This window comes from Lates calcarifer, linkage group LG19, assembly GCF_001640805.2.
Source record: "Lates calcarifer isolate ASB-BC8 linkage group LG19, TLL_Latcal_v3, whole genome shotgun sequence".
Taxonomy (NCBI): domain Eukaryota; kingdom Metazoa; phylum Chordata; class Actinopteri; family Centropomidae; genus Lates; species Lates calcarifer.
The window spans coordinates 24,389,284-24,403,011 of record NC_066851.1 but is presented as its reverse complement, the minus strand read 5'-3'; the positions used below and the strand labels follow the sequence as shown (position 1 = coordinate 24,403,011).

The 13,728-nt window shown below is 44.1% G+C and overlaps 1 protein-coding gene, 1 long non-coding RNA gene and 1 pseudogene across 2 annotated transcripts; 1 reads left to right on the top strand and 2 right to left on the bottom strand.

Annotated features, from left to right (window-relative positions):
• Positions 1 to 265: 265 nt before the first annotated feature.
• g2e3 (G2/M-phase specific E3 ubiquitin protein ligase) lies at positions 266 to 9,520 on the bottom strand. The gene is given in 20 exon segments (XM_018661514.2): positions 266 to 3,210; positions 3,212 to 3,394; positions 3,396 to 3,433; positions 3,628 to 3,805; positions 3,879 to 3,918; positions 4,092 to 4,264; positions 4,363 to 4,410; positions 4,412 to 4,548; positions 4,720 to 4,874; positions 4,965 to 5,135; positions 5,254 to 5,347; positions 5,495 to 5,619; positions 5,720 to 5,836; positions 5,926 to 6,032; positions 6,472 to 6,640; positions 6,728 to 6,852; positions 6,999 to 7,100; positions 7,353 to 7,450; positions 7,948 to 8,089; positions 9,371 to 9,520. Coding segments are annotated over 19 exon segments (2,205 nt in total). The 5' UTR covers positions 8,006 to 8,089; positions 9,371 to 9,520; the 3' UTR covers positions 266 to 3,123.
• Positions 9,521 to 9,931: 411 nt separating this feature from the next.
• On the bottom strand, positions 9,932 to 11,412 carry LOC108873356 (uncharacterized). Its single transcript, XR_001959456.2, has 3 exons — positions 11,275 to 11,412; positions 10,555 to 10,840; positions 9,932 to 10,290 (listed from the first exon to the last, which is right to left on the bottom strand). It is a non-coding gene; the product is annotated as an uncharacterized LOC108873356 (long non-coding RNA).
• LOC108873355 (E3 ubiquitin-protein ligase TRIM35-like) lies at positions 11,294 to 13,505 on the top strand (annotated as a pseudogene).
• Positions 13,506 to 13,728: the final 223 nt, after the last annotated feature.

The following is a 13,728-nucleotide window of genomic DNA, read 5'->3' as shown; positions in this document are numbered from 1 at the left end:
AAACCTTAGATTCTGATGTGAACAACATGAAACAATGCTTTTATCCAGTGTTCAGATTTCTGTTCTGGAAAGTAATGCTAATTGATGCACATTTAAACAGAATTTTTCAGAAAACCAACAATAACTATCTTAATGTAAGTGATCAGCTGGGGAAGTTTCATGATGATATCTATTCACCTGTAGTTTCTGGCCTGATCAATAAAACCGTAACTTCCTTCCAGAGGCAGAGTTGTGTTGAGTTATTTATGAACTTGGGACGACAACATGGTTTGTTTCAGTTTTTATGATTCACGAGAACAAAGAGAAAATTCATGCAAGAAAACACAAAATGGATAAATAAGGAGAGACGGAAAGAAAAGCACCAAAATAATCTGATAAACAGAAACAGATAAAAAAATGTGGTTCTGACAGAGATCAACCTGATGACAACAGATCTGTTTTTTGGTAAAACTGTTTCTGCTATCCATCTGATCAAAGTAAACCAACATGACAAACGAGAAACAAGCACAGACAGAAAAAAGAACAAGCTCAAAGAAAACAAACTATGTACAATAAAAATATGACTTAAGGCAAAGTTATAAAATCAGCACCATCATTTTTAGAGAAGAAAACGTAGAAAATATTTTGCATCATCATCACTTAATGTGATATCTGATGTGGAAGAGCAGAGAAGAAAGGTTTCAACATAAACTGCCCAGCCAGAGAAAAAAGTCACCACCTGGATTTAACTAAGCAAACAGGATAATTACTGCAGTGATTAATATGTTTCAGCTAGAAACAAGTTATCTTCTCATTTTCATTAACTGATGTAGGAAGAACTGAACTGATGCAACTGAAGACTTATTCTGTGGTCATGGAAAAAATAGGTCAAGTTACTGACCTGTTAAGAGCTGTCCAACACATTATTAGAACCTGGAAGGACGGTGGAGAACCATCATCTTCAGGGAAGGAAAGTGGTCGGACAGAAATCTTGAAAGATTGTAATCAGAGATCACTTAGATGTTTGGTGAAATCAAATTGGAAAAAACCAGCAGCAGAACTCACAGCTGTTTTTAATAGTGAAAGAAAGAATATTTTCACACCAACAATGTGAAGAGAACTTAAGGGACTGAAGAGCTGTGAAGCCTGAAGAAAAACACTCATCAGTCGAGGCTACAAAAGACTTCAGTTTGCTAGAGAACATAAAGATTAGACTCTGGAGCAATGAAAAAAGGTCATGTGGTCTGATGAGTCCAGACTGACCCTGTTCCAGGGTGATGGGGGCATCAGGGTAAGAAGAGAGGCAGATGAAGTGATGAGCCCATCATGCTCACTGCCTACTGTACAAGCCTGTGGGGGCTGTTATGACCTGAGGAAGGTTCAGTTGGTCCGGTCCAGGTCCAGTAACATTATGAGGTCAGCTGACCTGAATTATACTGAATGACGAGGGTTTTCCATCAATAGATTTTTTTCTTCCCTGATGGTACGGACAATGTCCAAGATGATACTGCCATGATTCAGGTCACAGAGTCCTGACCTGAACCCCACTGAGAATCTTTGGGATGTGCTGGAGAAGACTTGTGTTCCAACTCTCCCATCATCAATACAAGATCTGGGCTAAAAGTTAATGCAACTCTGAACGGAAATAAAAGTTGTGACACTACATGAGCTTACTGAAACAATGCCACGGTAAATGTGTGCGCTGATCAAAGCTAAAGGCGTCCAACGAAAGACTAGAGGATGCTTTTTTAGCCGGGCAGTGTGTAAGACTTCTTAATGCTACATGAAGTTAAAGATCTGATGGCGTTTCATGATGATGTGTGGATAAAATCATGGCATATTAAATGTTTCATTACAGCACTGAGCTTTGTCGTGATTAGAACTGAGACAGTTGATTAATTATTTTCAGAATCAATCAGCAAAAAGCAAAAATATTAAATAGTTCATTTGTCTAAATGATGAAGATTTGTGTTTTTTCTCTGTTTTATTCCATGTTAAAGTGAATCTCTTTGGGACGTTTGAAGACGTTACCTTGGATTTTAGAAAATCAACGGAGCCATTAATTAAAAAGCAGATTAATCAATAATCAATATAACTGTTGGTTAGAGGTCTGATAGTAATGTGATCAGTTTACTGGAGAAATCAACCAACAAACTGTGGGTGCTCAAAAAAAACTTGGCTAACCTGACAAATGAAGTTTATCATGGTGATGAAAGAGTTGTGTTCATTAATCTGCAGCAGTGACTGTGGAGTGAACGTCAGGAGAAAAGTCTGAAGTATCAAATACAAAGAGAAACAACTGATTGTAAGAAGACTCAGTCAGGGTCAGACACTGTTCCCATCACACTGAGGGATGTAAACAAAGTATAATGTGGGACACAACGTGAGTCTTTGTCCTTGTTGAAAGTTGAGTCCTTGTTGAGTTGGACAACTCAGTCAGAACTCTGGTCAACAAAGAGATAGTCTTTGTTTTCTGTACATGAAAACCACTGAACTGCTTGGACTCAGAGCAACAACAGATGTAATGACCCCTCCTGGCTGCAGGGGGCGCTGCTGCTCAGTGAAGTGACTGAGTGTTGCCTTAAAAACCTGATGAGTCTCAGGAAAGTTCTGCAGATTTCTGAGCAGGTTTATAGATGTTCTGTCTCAGGAAGAGTATGTGATTCATGTCTGTGTGTTCAGATTTGATTTATGACTCAATCTGCAGCCATGAGAACTGAGAGTTTAAACTATCTTAATAATCACAGCCACTGTCTCCCCCACTCTCTTTGTCTCCCCCCTCACCCGCCTCACCCCTCTGTCAAAGCACCTCACAGTTTGAAATCCTCACTGCCAACAGCAGAGCTGAACTGATCAGTTGATCAATGATCGATTAAAACAGAATCACCACAGATAATAAACTGAATATCTTTGGGTTTTAGACCTGAAGACGTCACATTGACCTGTGGTGACAAAACTATCAATCAAAAGATCAATAGAGTAAACTGATAATGAAGATAACGGCTAGCTGCAGCTCTGATTAAAAAATGTCTAATTGTAAAAGAAATCAGGGAGTTTATCTTCAAATTAAAGATCATTAAAAACCTTCTGTAGATTTCCTGATCCTCCCCCCTCCCTCCTCCCCCACCCCTCCCTCCTCCTCCTCTAACTCCCCGTAGGGAGGAGGTGTACATGGTGGCTGATGGCCTGCTCCATGGAGCTTTTGAAGGCCTGGTAGGAGGAGGTGACAGGGCAGGAGGAGGAGTCTGGAGCCGGGCTCACTCTGAGGGAAGAGCCCCCCGTCCCTCCACTCCTCCTCCCCTGGTCCACCCGTCTCCTCCACCCCTACAGGGGAGGAGCTGCGGGGGTGGAGGAAGGAGATGGAGGGAGGAGGGAGGGGGCCATCTGCTGGAAGCTCCTCAGCTCCCGTGGCGAAAGAGAAGGAGGTCCTGCAGGGAGATGGAGCTCCTCCCCACTGAGGAGAGGAGGAGAGGAGAGGAGGAGGAGAGGAGGGAGGAGGGGGGGAGGGGAGGGGGGAGGGGGAGGGAGGAGAGGAGGGAGGAGGAGAGGAGGAGAGGAGAGGAGGAGAGGAGAGGAGGTTCATCAGTAACATTAAATCTGCCTGCTGCTTCTTCTTCTCTGGATTATTTCTCGTGTCAGCGTCTGTACCTTCACACTCTAACAGGAAGTGTCTCCAGAAGCTGATGACGGGCGTCTCCCTGTTCAGCCTCTCCTCCTCCTCCTCCTCAGAGAAGTTGATGGTGAAGAGCTGATCGAGCGTCTGAGCCGTGAGACGATCCGCCGCCTCACAGAAAACACTGCAGAACACCGACGGGAAGAGCTGCACCTGGATCAGATCACATCACCTCAGCAGCTGTGGAATCAGTGCTGATACAGAGGGAAAAGAACATGTGACTCACCTGATCGAAGATGCCTAAAGTCTGCAGACCTTCACGAAACCTGGAGGAGTAAAACAAACAGAGCACAGATCCCTTTAGTTTAACCAGAAACAGTCTCTATATATCTCTACCAGACTCCATTGACAAAAACAGGGATTTAACCAGGAGCTGCTGGAATACCACTGCCTCCATCTGTTACTGTGTCTGTGTTACTGTGTGGTACTTTTACTGGACCTCTGCAGTGGCAGCTGCATCCTGGTGATCATGGTGAAGCTGACCAAATCCTCCACCAGGGCCTCCCTCTCCTCCAGGCTGCTGATTGGTCGGTTGCAGCCGGCCAGCTCCAGGTACTCCCAGCTCGACGTCACGGCTTCTCTCAGGTCGTCCAAAGACTCGGCCTCTGCGATCTGAAAGCAGCCAATCAACCGTTCGACCTCAGATTACAGGAAGCTTTTTAACGCTGGTGTAACTGCCCTGGATTGTTTTTACTTCCAGTCCTGCTCACCCTGCTGACTCGGCGTGTGAAGTGTGTGTCGGGCGTCATGTGTGCGACAGGTGAGCGGGCGGTTGGGCGGGTAGTTGAACAGACACTGGTAGAGAGCGCGGGAGAAGAAGCCGACAGGTGGACCGCCATGGACCAGAGACAGAGCCAGCAGGCAGCCGACATCAAAGTACAGGTCGTCACGCAGAGCTGACGACACACACACATTTAACAGACATGAAAAAGACACATGAAACTGTGTCGTCCACATCTTAGAACCAGCTCCATGTTGGCTCCTGTCTCACCGATCAGACTTTCTAAAAAGTCGTGGCTGCAGCAGAAACAAAGAATAAACTCCTGAGGAACCAAAGTGATTTGTACCCTGAGAATCCAGTGCCAGATTCTTGGATCCTTCTGGACCCTCGAACACCACAGAGTCCTGGATCTGCTGCACCAGCAGCTTCCAGAAGTACTGCCTGGCTGCGTTGCTGTCCCGGAGGCTGCTGGGAAACGGAGTCTGCTTCTCGTCATTGAACCTGGACAGAAAGATGACGAATAAGTCAACATGTCAACCAGACTGTTTATATTTTAAACCGGAGACTGAGGGGAGTTCATCATCCACTGACCTGACTGACAGAGTGTGTGTGGGGTCGAAGTCGGGCCTCCTGACCAGATCCAGACCAGCAGACAGCGCCTGATACTCACTCACCTCCACCTGGACACTGACGGGGCGGAGCTGAGGAGCCAGCGCCTGCAGGAGCTCCTCAGGTGACCCCGACCTGACAGGTAACGACGGCCTGAGAGAAGGAGAGATTAAGAACAGCAGACGTCTGAACATGACGAGAGGTGAAACTTAAAGCGGCGAACTACCGTCTCAGTGTGTCTGCAGAGGGCAGGTGCGTTAGATTTGTGTACCTTTTACAGCTGATGGAGGAGTGGATGGGGGACGGGTGGCGTTTGGACAGCAGACTCCTCCTCTGACCTCCCTGAGGAGACGCAACCAGGGAGGCTGGACGAGACAAGAGCATGTGGTTCACATTCAGTCCCATCTACAGCTGCTGTTTCACACTAACTCCCCTCACACACCTGAAGCTTCTGTCAAGTTACCGGTGTGTTTCCACACCAGCTAATCAACCAGTCAAATAATCACTCAGACCTTTCCCATCTGTAGCCTGGGTGCAGTCGGTGCAGGCCCAGTCTCTGGTGTCCAACTTCAGCCCCGAACATTTCCTGTGAGTCCCTCTGGATCCACAGAGCCGGCAGCGAATCACCTCAAACCACCTGAAACAAAACAGAAACGAAAACTGAAACACGTTTGTGTTCCATCTTTGTTATAACACACTGACATCGAGGTATGAATCCACTGAGACGGAGGTCGTACCCGGTCTTTGCTGAGTGTGTGGGTCCGTCGCTGCAGAGGCAGGTGAGAGCGTCACAGCGCTTGTAAACCTCCAGCAGCTCTGAGTACGCGTTGGCCTCCAACTCCCAGGAGGCATCTCTGCAGGAAGCACAGAGGAGCATCAGAAAACACACGTCATCTCATCTCTCTCATCTTCTCCTGCTGCTCGGTGTTAGTGACGGCTTTACCTCTCTGGGATGTAGATTCCCATCCTCAGCATCTCCTCCTGGAAACTCTCCTTGTTGTTGCAGAGAGTACATCTGAAGAAGAAGAGGCCTGCACTGTGGGCCTGACGCTGACCAACACAGACAGACAGTCAATAACATCCTTACACTCTGTCACACACTGTGAGGTGAAAACAGACTGAGATCCTTTAGTTTAACCAGAAACATCTCTATATATCTCTACCAGACTCCATGGACAGAAACAGGGATTTAACCAGGAGCTGCTGGAATACCACTGCCTCCATCCTGTTAGTGTGTCTGTGTTACTGTGTGGTACTTTTACTTCAGTATGAAGTATCTGATTACTTCTTCCAGCACTGAAAGTCCCACAGTAACACAGACACACTAACAGATGGAGGCAGTGGTATTCCAGCAGCTCCTGGTTAAATCCCTGTTTCTGTCAATGGAGTCTGGTAGAGAAAAAAAGGCTGATGTTAAGAAGTGCCTCTGTGTGAGTCTGGACCTCTGCAGTGGCAGCTGCATCCTCATAACACACAACACTGACTCTACCTGCACACAGTCCCTGTGGAACCAGCTGGTGTGGCAGGACGGACATTTGAGGACAGAGTAGGACAGGACGGGATCGATGGAGTCCAGACAGACGGAGCAGGACTGAGGCAGACTGAGGTCTAAACCCACAAACAGAGACTGAGTGGGACTGTGATCTGGACAGTAGGACCTGGACACAAAGACACAGAGGTCACAGAGGTCAGAGGGGAGACTGTGGAGTGGAGAGGATCCTTCTCTTGTGTTGAATGTCGCTCACGGAAAGAGGCCGGTGAACTGAGAGATGAACTTCTGTTTCCTCCCACAGGGGAAGTGGACTGTCTTCCTGCAGCTCCTGACGTTACAGCCAACACACGCCCCCTTCTTCTTACAGCTGCAACACGTCTGAAACACACACACACACACACACACACACACACACACACACACACACACACACACACACACACACACTCAGAGTCTTGGTCTGGACTCGAGCTTCATGAGGTTTTTTACAAACTTTCTGCGTCATGAGAAACTAAATCTCTCACCAGTCGAGCCGAGCGGCGGATCTCCTGTTTGATGTCGTCCACCAGGAAACCAAACACTCCCTCGTCCTCTTTCCCTCGCTGGTAAACTCCACAGGACGTCAGCTGGAACACACACACACACACACACACACACTGTATAGAGGTGGTAAACCACTGATACTGGTTTACTGATGGAAACCAAACGTCTGCTGAAGCGATTTCATCTCTTCAAAATAAAACCTTCTGGATTCTCAGCAGCAGAATAATCCAGGGAGGTTTTGTTAGAACATGAAGATCCTTAAAGTAGAGATGCACAAAAACACACACACACACACACACACACACACACACACACAGAGACACACACAGGCTTACCAAACAGAAGTAGTGGACAGAGAGCTTGTGTTCTTTGAGTGTGACCTTTTCCCCAAACATGGCAGGATCATCATCACTGAACCTGCACAGGACACAACCTGACACACACACACACACACACACACACACACACACACACACACACACACACAGATTCTTCTTGGACACAAGCCTTTAATTCATGAGTTAGTTTATAACAGTTTGATCTAACACACTTCTGCTGCTGCTATGATCCTGCTCATTCACAGTCTTACAGCTATTATTATTATTATTATTATTGTTGTTGCTATTACCACTATTAATACAACCTTCCATCTCTATGTGGAATCTGCATTCTGCTATGTTCTCCTTACTTCCAAGACCAAGAGTCATGTTCAATCTACACATCATCATTATTTATCTGTTTCCTCACACAAACATTTGCTATGCACTGAACTCTGATCGAAGCACTGATCTGTGCTGTTGGTTTGAATTGAGTTTTCCTTCCATGTTCGACACCAGGAGCTTCAGACTGAAATGATGGTGGCTGCAGTAAAGACTGATTCTGGTGATGATGTAAAAAGCCTCAGATTTCGACGTGTGTGGATAAACTCACATTCCTCCTGGATGTTAACGGCGTCAGAGACCCGAGACCTTCTCACCCTCTTCTTCATGTTGGTGTGAAAAGACTCTGCAGCGATCAAATCAAACCTACTGAGCTTTTACCAAACAGCTTCATCACGTGTCAGGAAACGCTGCTGAGGAAAACATATGTCAGTTATGCAATTTAAAACTGAATTTATTTTATTCTCGAGAAGAAATCACAGAATTTCCAAACACACCAAATATGTCTGAACTGTAGACGTGTGGAAAATGATGCATTAGATGTGTAGAAGATTTCTACTGAATCAGTTATTTACTTTAACATTGTCCTGCAGTTACATGTTAGTTACTGAGTTATTTAACATTTTATTTCTCTGTCAGTTCAATCTAGATCCCAAGATTTCAGCTGGGCACATTCATATCTAAAGTCCACACAGAGCTGTGTACAGAGGTGTGGGTCGGGTTTCTTGTTGATTTTTGAAGTGAAGAAGTGAAAACAACCCTGCAGCAAACAGACATTAAACATGAGCCTTTCTTTACTTGTTAACTCTGTTAGTTGTCACATCACCAGCTTAAATAACAGGAGCAAAGATCCTCTGAACTTTCCCTTGAGTTGTCAAACTGAGGAAAATTCAAGCTGAAGCTCTTTATCTTTAACTGGCTCCTCCAGGTTTCATCACTTAGCTTTGGTCAGGAGCTCATGTTTGTTGACTGTTGAAACAATGAGAAGAGTTTATGACCTGATGTTTCCTAATGACAAGTCTTCACCTGTAGTTCAAGTCCTAACGAGTCAATAAAGACCTGAGGAGTTCATGAAGTTCTGACGACGTTACACACACACACACACACACACACCACACACACACACACACACACACACACGCCACAATTACTGCTTCATTTCTACACTAACAAAACCAAAGGTCTCTTTCTTTGGTTGTTCTCTACCTTTTAAGCTGATGAAATAAAAACAGCGTGTTAACATTTGTAGAGACTCATTTCAGTGTTTACTGCAGGAGATGGATTCACTGAGTGTAGGAGGTTAAATCACAGACGAGGAAAATTATTTGTCGCCTCTATGAAATAATTAAAAGCTGTGTGTCAATGTGAAGTTAACAGGTGTTCGTTCATTAAACCTGTCACAGCCAACAGTTCGTTACAGAAAACTGAACCGTGTTAAACTGGCTGAGCTGAGCGGAGTCTGCGGACATTAACACAATAATGTTTAAAGTAACGTTACAGTAAATATAAAGAACAAAATGTGATAAAGAAGATATGTGGGATAAAAGATGAAACTAGTATTAGAATATAAATGTGACATTAAAGGCTGAACGGTGGAGACTCCCTTTTCAAACGTTTCACAGTAAAACAGTTAAATTCAATCTTCAGATTTAAACACGAAGAAGTCTTTTTTAAAATGTCTCCTATGAACCTACTTTACATCCGGGATGAAGGACGTCAGTTCGCGGTCATTTTCCTGACTGGTTTTGTTGATTTTATTCCGCTTGTTTGTGTTTACTTTTGATTAACGCCGTCGAGTTTTAAATTTCCCTCTTTCAAAACAAAAGAGCCTCATTTCCGCTTCCGCTGCTTCTTCTTCGTGGTTTTAATTCACCGACTCAGCGCTTCAGCGCCACCTCATGGGAGAGAAAGCTGCTATTACAGTCTGAACCAGGACCAGACTGGCTTTGCTTTCCTATTTTTAAAATCTCTCCTGTTTCCTCTGGTCGTAGAAAGTGTGTTTAACGGTTTTACATGTTCCTGCTGTAAATTCAATATTGCGGTTGGACAGGACACTGGAGATTTTAAAAATCAACTAGACTAACTGTAAGACATTTCCTGTAGTACACACACCATCAAAACAGCTTTTGGGCATCTTGTTTTTAGATTTGCTGCTTTAACAAAAACTCTCAAAATAAAATTCATTCAATTCAAACATTTAAAATCAAACTAAAAAAGGATGAAATCTTAAACGGTTGAGTGAAAACTGACTTTATTGTTCAACATTCAAACTGAAGCCCATTTAACAAATAAAGCACCAGTTCACCAGCAGTGTGTCCATATCTCAGAGTAAACCTTCAGTGACCACCACCAGTGCTCTCAGGTCTTGGTCTGGGTCTACAGAGGACGCCTTCAAAATGACTTTGAAGCCACATGGAGGCGATCTCTCCAGGGTTTGTTCAACAGAAGCTGGCAGACACTCATCCCTGGTCTTCACCCAGATCTGGCTCCAGGTGGATCCAACACCCAGGACCAATAAGCCTTGGGAAACCGCACCAGGAGCCGAACCAGGTGGATATGGAGACAGGATGAAAGTGTGGGGACATCTGGGGGGCAGGTCAAGTATAACAGGTGACTGTTCAGGGGAGGAAACAGAGCATAGAGCCGAAATCACAACAGATCTGGTCTGAATGGAAGATTTTAAAAAGTTCAAATCAAAACTGAATATAAATTTAAAGCACAGAAACATCACAAGACATTAACAGTCACAGATTTATCTGCTGCACTTCAAGGAAACTGAGGGACAGCTACTTCAACGTTTCATTATGTTGTGTGCTTCCAATAAAACACCCAGTTTGTCCACTATTAAAAGTCAATCATCCTGTTCATTACAGCTCACCAGTTACTGTCTGAGTATCATCCACTGTTACTGAGGCTGGTGGCAGCAGCTCAGGCAGGGAAGGGACTTTTAATGGATGAAACAAAGAGGAGCAGGATCACAGACAAGACAAGGAGCTGAAGGAAATGGTTGGTTTAAATACTGAGATGATGAGGAAACAGGGAACAGATGTGAGAGAGGGCAGAGACTCTGTGGTGGTTGTTGGACAGGTGAGCAGGAGTGAGCAGTCAGGTGACTGGTACAGGGAGGAAAGTCTGAGGACATCTGGTGGTCAGATGGAGAATAGCTGGAGACAGAAAGAAAAAACAGTAAACAAGACTGAGACAGGAGAGATTTGTTTGCCCTCGATGTAGCATCTGAGTATGAATGAATGTGAATGTGTTAGAGGGCACTTTATATATACATATATACATATCTATATCTATATATATATATATATATATATATATATATATATATATATATATACATATATAGAACAAGTGCTGTATGAATGGGTGAATGTGATCTGTAGGGTGAAGCACTTTGAGTGGTCGATATGACTAGAAAAGCACTTTAAAAAGTAATCCATTTACCATCTACACAAACATCTGCATTTGAACTTACACACTTGCACACTATCAGTTCACATTTCCAGCAATGAATCAAAACTTTGGAATGAAACTCAACCTGTGTTACAGGAGAAGCAACAGCATTAGCCCCACCCCTCACCTGACTCACCTGAGACAAACCAAGAAACTTTTTATTTCGTCAAGAAGAACAGGCTGAAAAACATTCGATCAGATTCACCTTCAGACCAAACTAACAGCTTCCTCTGAGTGAGTCCAGCTACAGGAGAGAAAAGAGGAAAACTACAACACTGCTGCTTCAACCTGCTGACTCTCCACACACTGAAGGTGAGTTTGACTAAAACCACCACTCAAAGTGAAGTGAATCTCAGTGAAGTTAGTAGAGGAGGGGGAGCCATGACTGACTGTACTTCCTGTCTGCTGTGTTTTCAGCTTCACTCAGACTAAATGGCTTCCAGATCAGAGGAGGATCTCTGCTGTCCGGTCTGTCAGGAGGTCTTTAGAGATCCTGTTGTTCTGTCATGTAGCCACAGCTTCTGTAAAGACTGTCTGAAGAGATGGTGGAGAGAGAAACCAACACCAGACTGTCCAGTTTGTAAGAGAAGATCTTCAAAGGTCAGATCCACCCTGTAACCTGGTGTTAAAGAACCTGTGTGAGTCCTTCTTACAGGAGAGAGATCAGAGATCTTCAGAGGCTCTCTGCAGTCTGCACTCTGAGAAACTCAAACTCTTCTGTCTGGACCATCAGCAGCCAGTGTGTCTCGTCTGCAGAGATTCAGAAAAACACTCCAACCACAGATTCAGACCCATCGATGAAGCTGCACGAACAACACAAGAAGGAACTTCAGGAAACTCTGGAAGTCCTTAAAGAAGAAGTTAGAGAGTTTAGAAGAAGTTAAAGTGGAGTTTGAGCAAACAGCAGAACACATTAAGGTCCAGGCCCGACACACAGAGAGGCAGATTAAGGAGCAGTTTAAGAAGCTTCACCAGTTTCTAGAAGAGGAAGAGGAGGCCAGGATGGCTGCACTGAGGGAGGAAGAGGAGCAGAAGAGTCAGATGATGAAGGAGAAGATGGAGGCTCTGAGCAGAGAGATAGCAGCTCTTTCACACACAGTCAGAGCCACAGAGGACGAGCTGAGAGCTGAAGACGTCTCATTCCTCAACAACTACAAGGCTGCAGTGGAAAGAGTCCAGCAGCGCCCCCTGCTGGAGGATCACCAGCTGCTCTCAGGAGCTCTGATAGACCAGGCCAAACACCTGGGCAACCTGACCTTCAACATCTGGAACAAGATGAAGGACATGGTCTCCTACAGTCCTGTGGTTCCGGACCCAAATACTGCTGGTCCAAGACTGATCCTGTCTGAAGATCTGACCAGTCTGAGACCAGGAGAGAAACAGGAGCTTCCTGACAATCCAGAGAGATTTGATTATAACTGCTCTGTCCTGGGCTCTGAGGGTTTTAACTCAGGGACTCACAGCTGGGACGTCGAGGTTGGAGACAATATAAACTGGAGACTGGGTGTGTTAGCAGAGTCTGTCCAGAGGAAGGGAGACATAGCTTCTGGATTATGGAGAATAGGGTTCTATGGAGGTAAATACTCAGCATGGTCACCACCAGCTTCATTCACTGTTCTCTCAGTGAAGAAGAATCTCCAGAGGATCAGAGTGAATCTGGACTGGAACAGAGGAAAGTTGTCGTTCTCTGATCCTGATACTAACACACACATACACACCTTCACACACACTTTCACTGAGAAGATGTTTCCATACATTTTCACTGTGGATAATCTCCCAGTGAGGATGTTACCAGTGAAGGTCTCTGTGACAGTGGAACAGATCAGTCAGAGATAAAGAGGATGATCAGATTTATAATGTTGTTTATTTCTTAAAGGGAAAAGTCAGAGAATTTAACGTCTTAAACTGCACCTGTCCTCCTGCTGTCTCATTATTCCAAAGCTCTGTTTATTTCTCTTTCACTTCTTTTATTTCCATCTTCTTCTTTTCTAGTTGAACTATTTGCTTTTTCTTTCTATTGTCAAACTTTTCATATGTGAAAAATGATTTCACTCATTTTCTGATCTTTATATTTGGTTTGTTTTATTGATTCTGTGTCATTTTAAATTGTTGTTGCATTTTTTTTTATTATTGTGGCTTTGTGTGGAGCTGTGATTGATTAATCAGCTGATCATTGATCAGATTCTTCTAACTTTATTCTACAAACTAAATTCTCATAAAGTTTCCAAACATGAAAAGTCATTAAATATTTATATGAAATGTTTCAGAGATAAAGAATCTGTACATATGAAAAAAGCTGTCATAAATGCTGAATGTATTTTGCATCCTGTTTTTAAATCAACAGAATAAAATATTGTCTTGACTTGGTGTTTTATTCATTTTTCCTGCTTCATGTTTAAAAACAACCTTTTCCTCAGATTTGTCAGAAGTTGTTGTTTCTGTCTTTCAAATAGATTTTAATCAGATTCATAAAGGATGCAGACAAAATCACAACAACACACAGCCTCTTAAAACAAATGATAATGATGTGTTGTGCCAAACCTGATAATAATCCCCCAGATCTCAGTCTCTGAAGAACAGTCCAACAAAA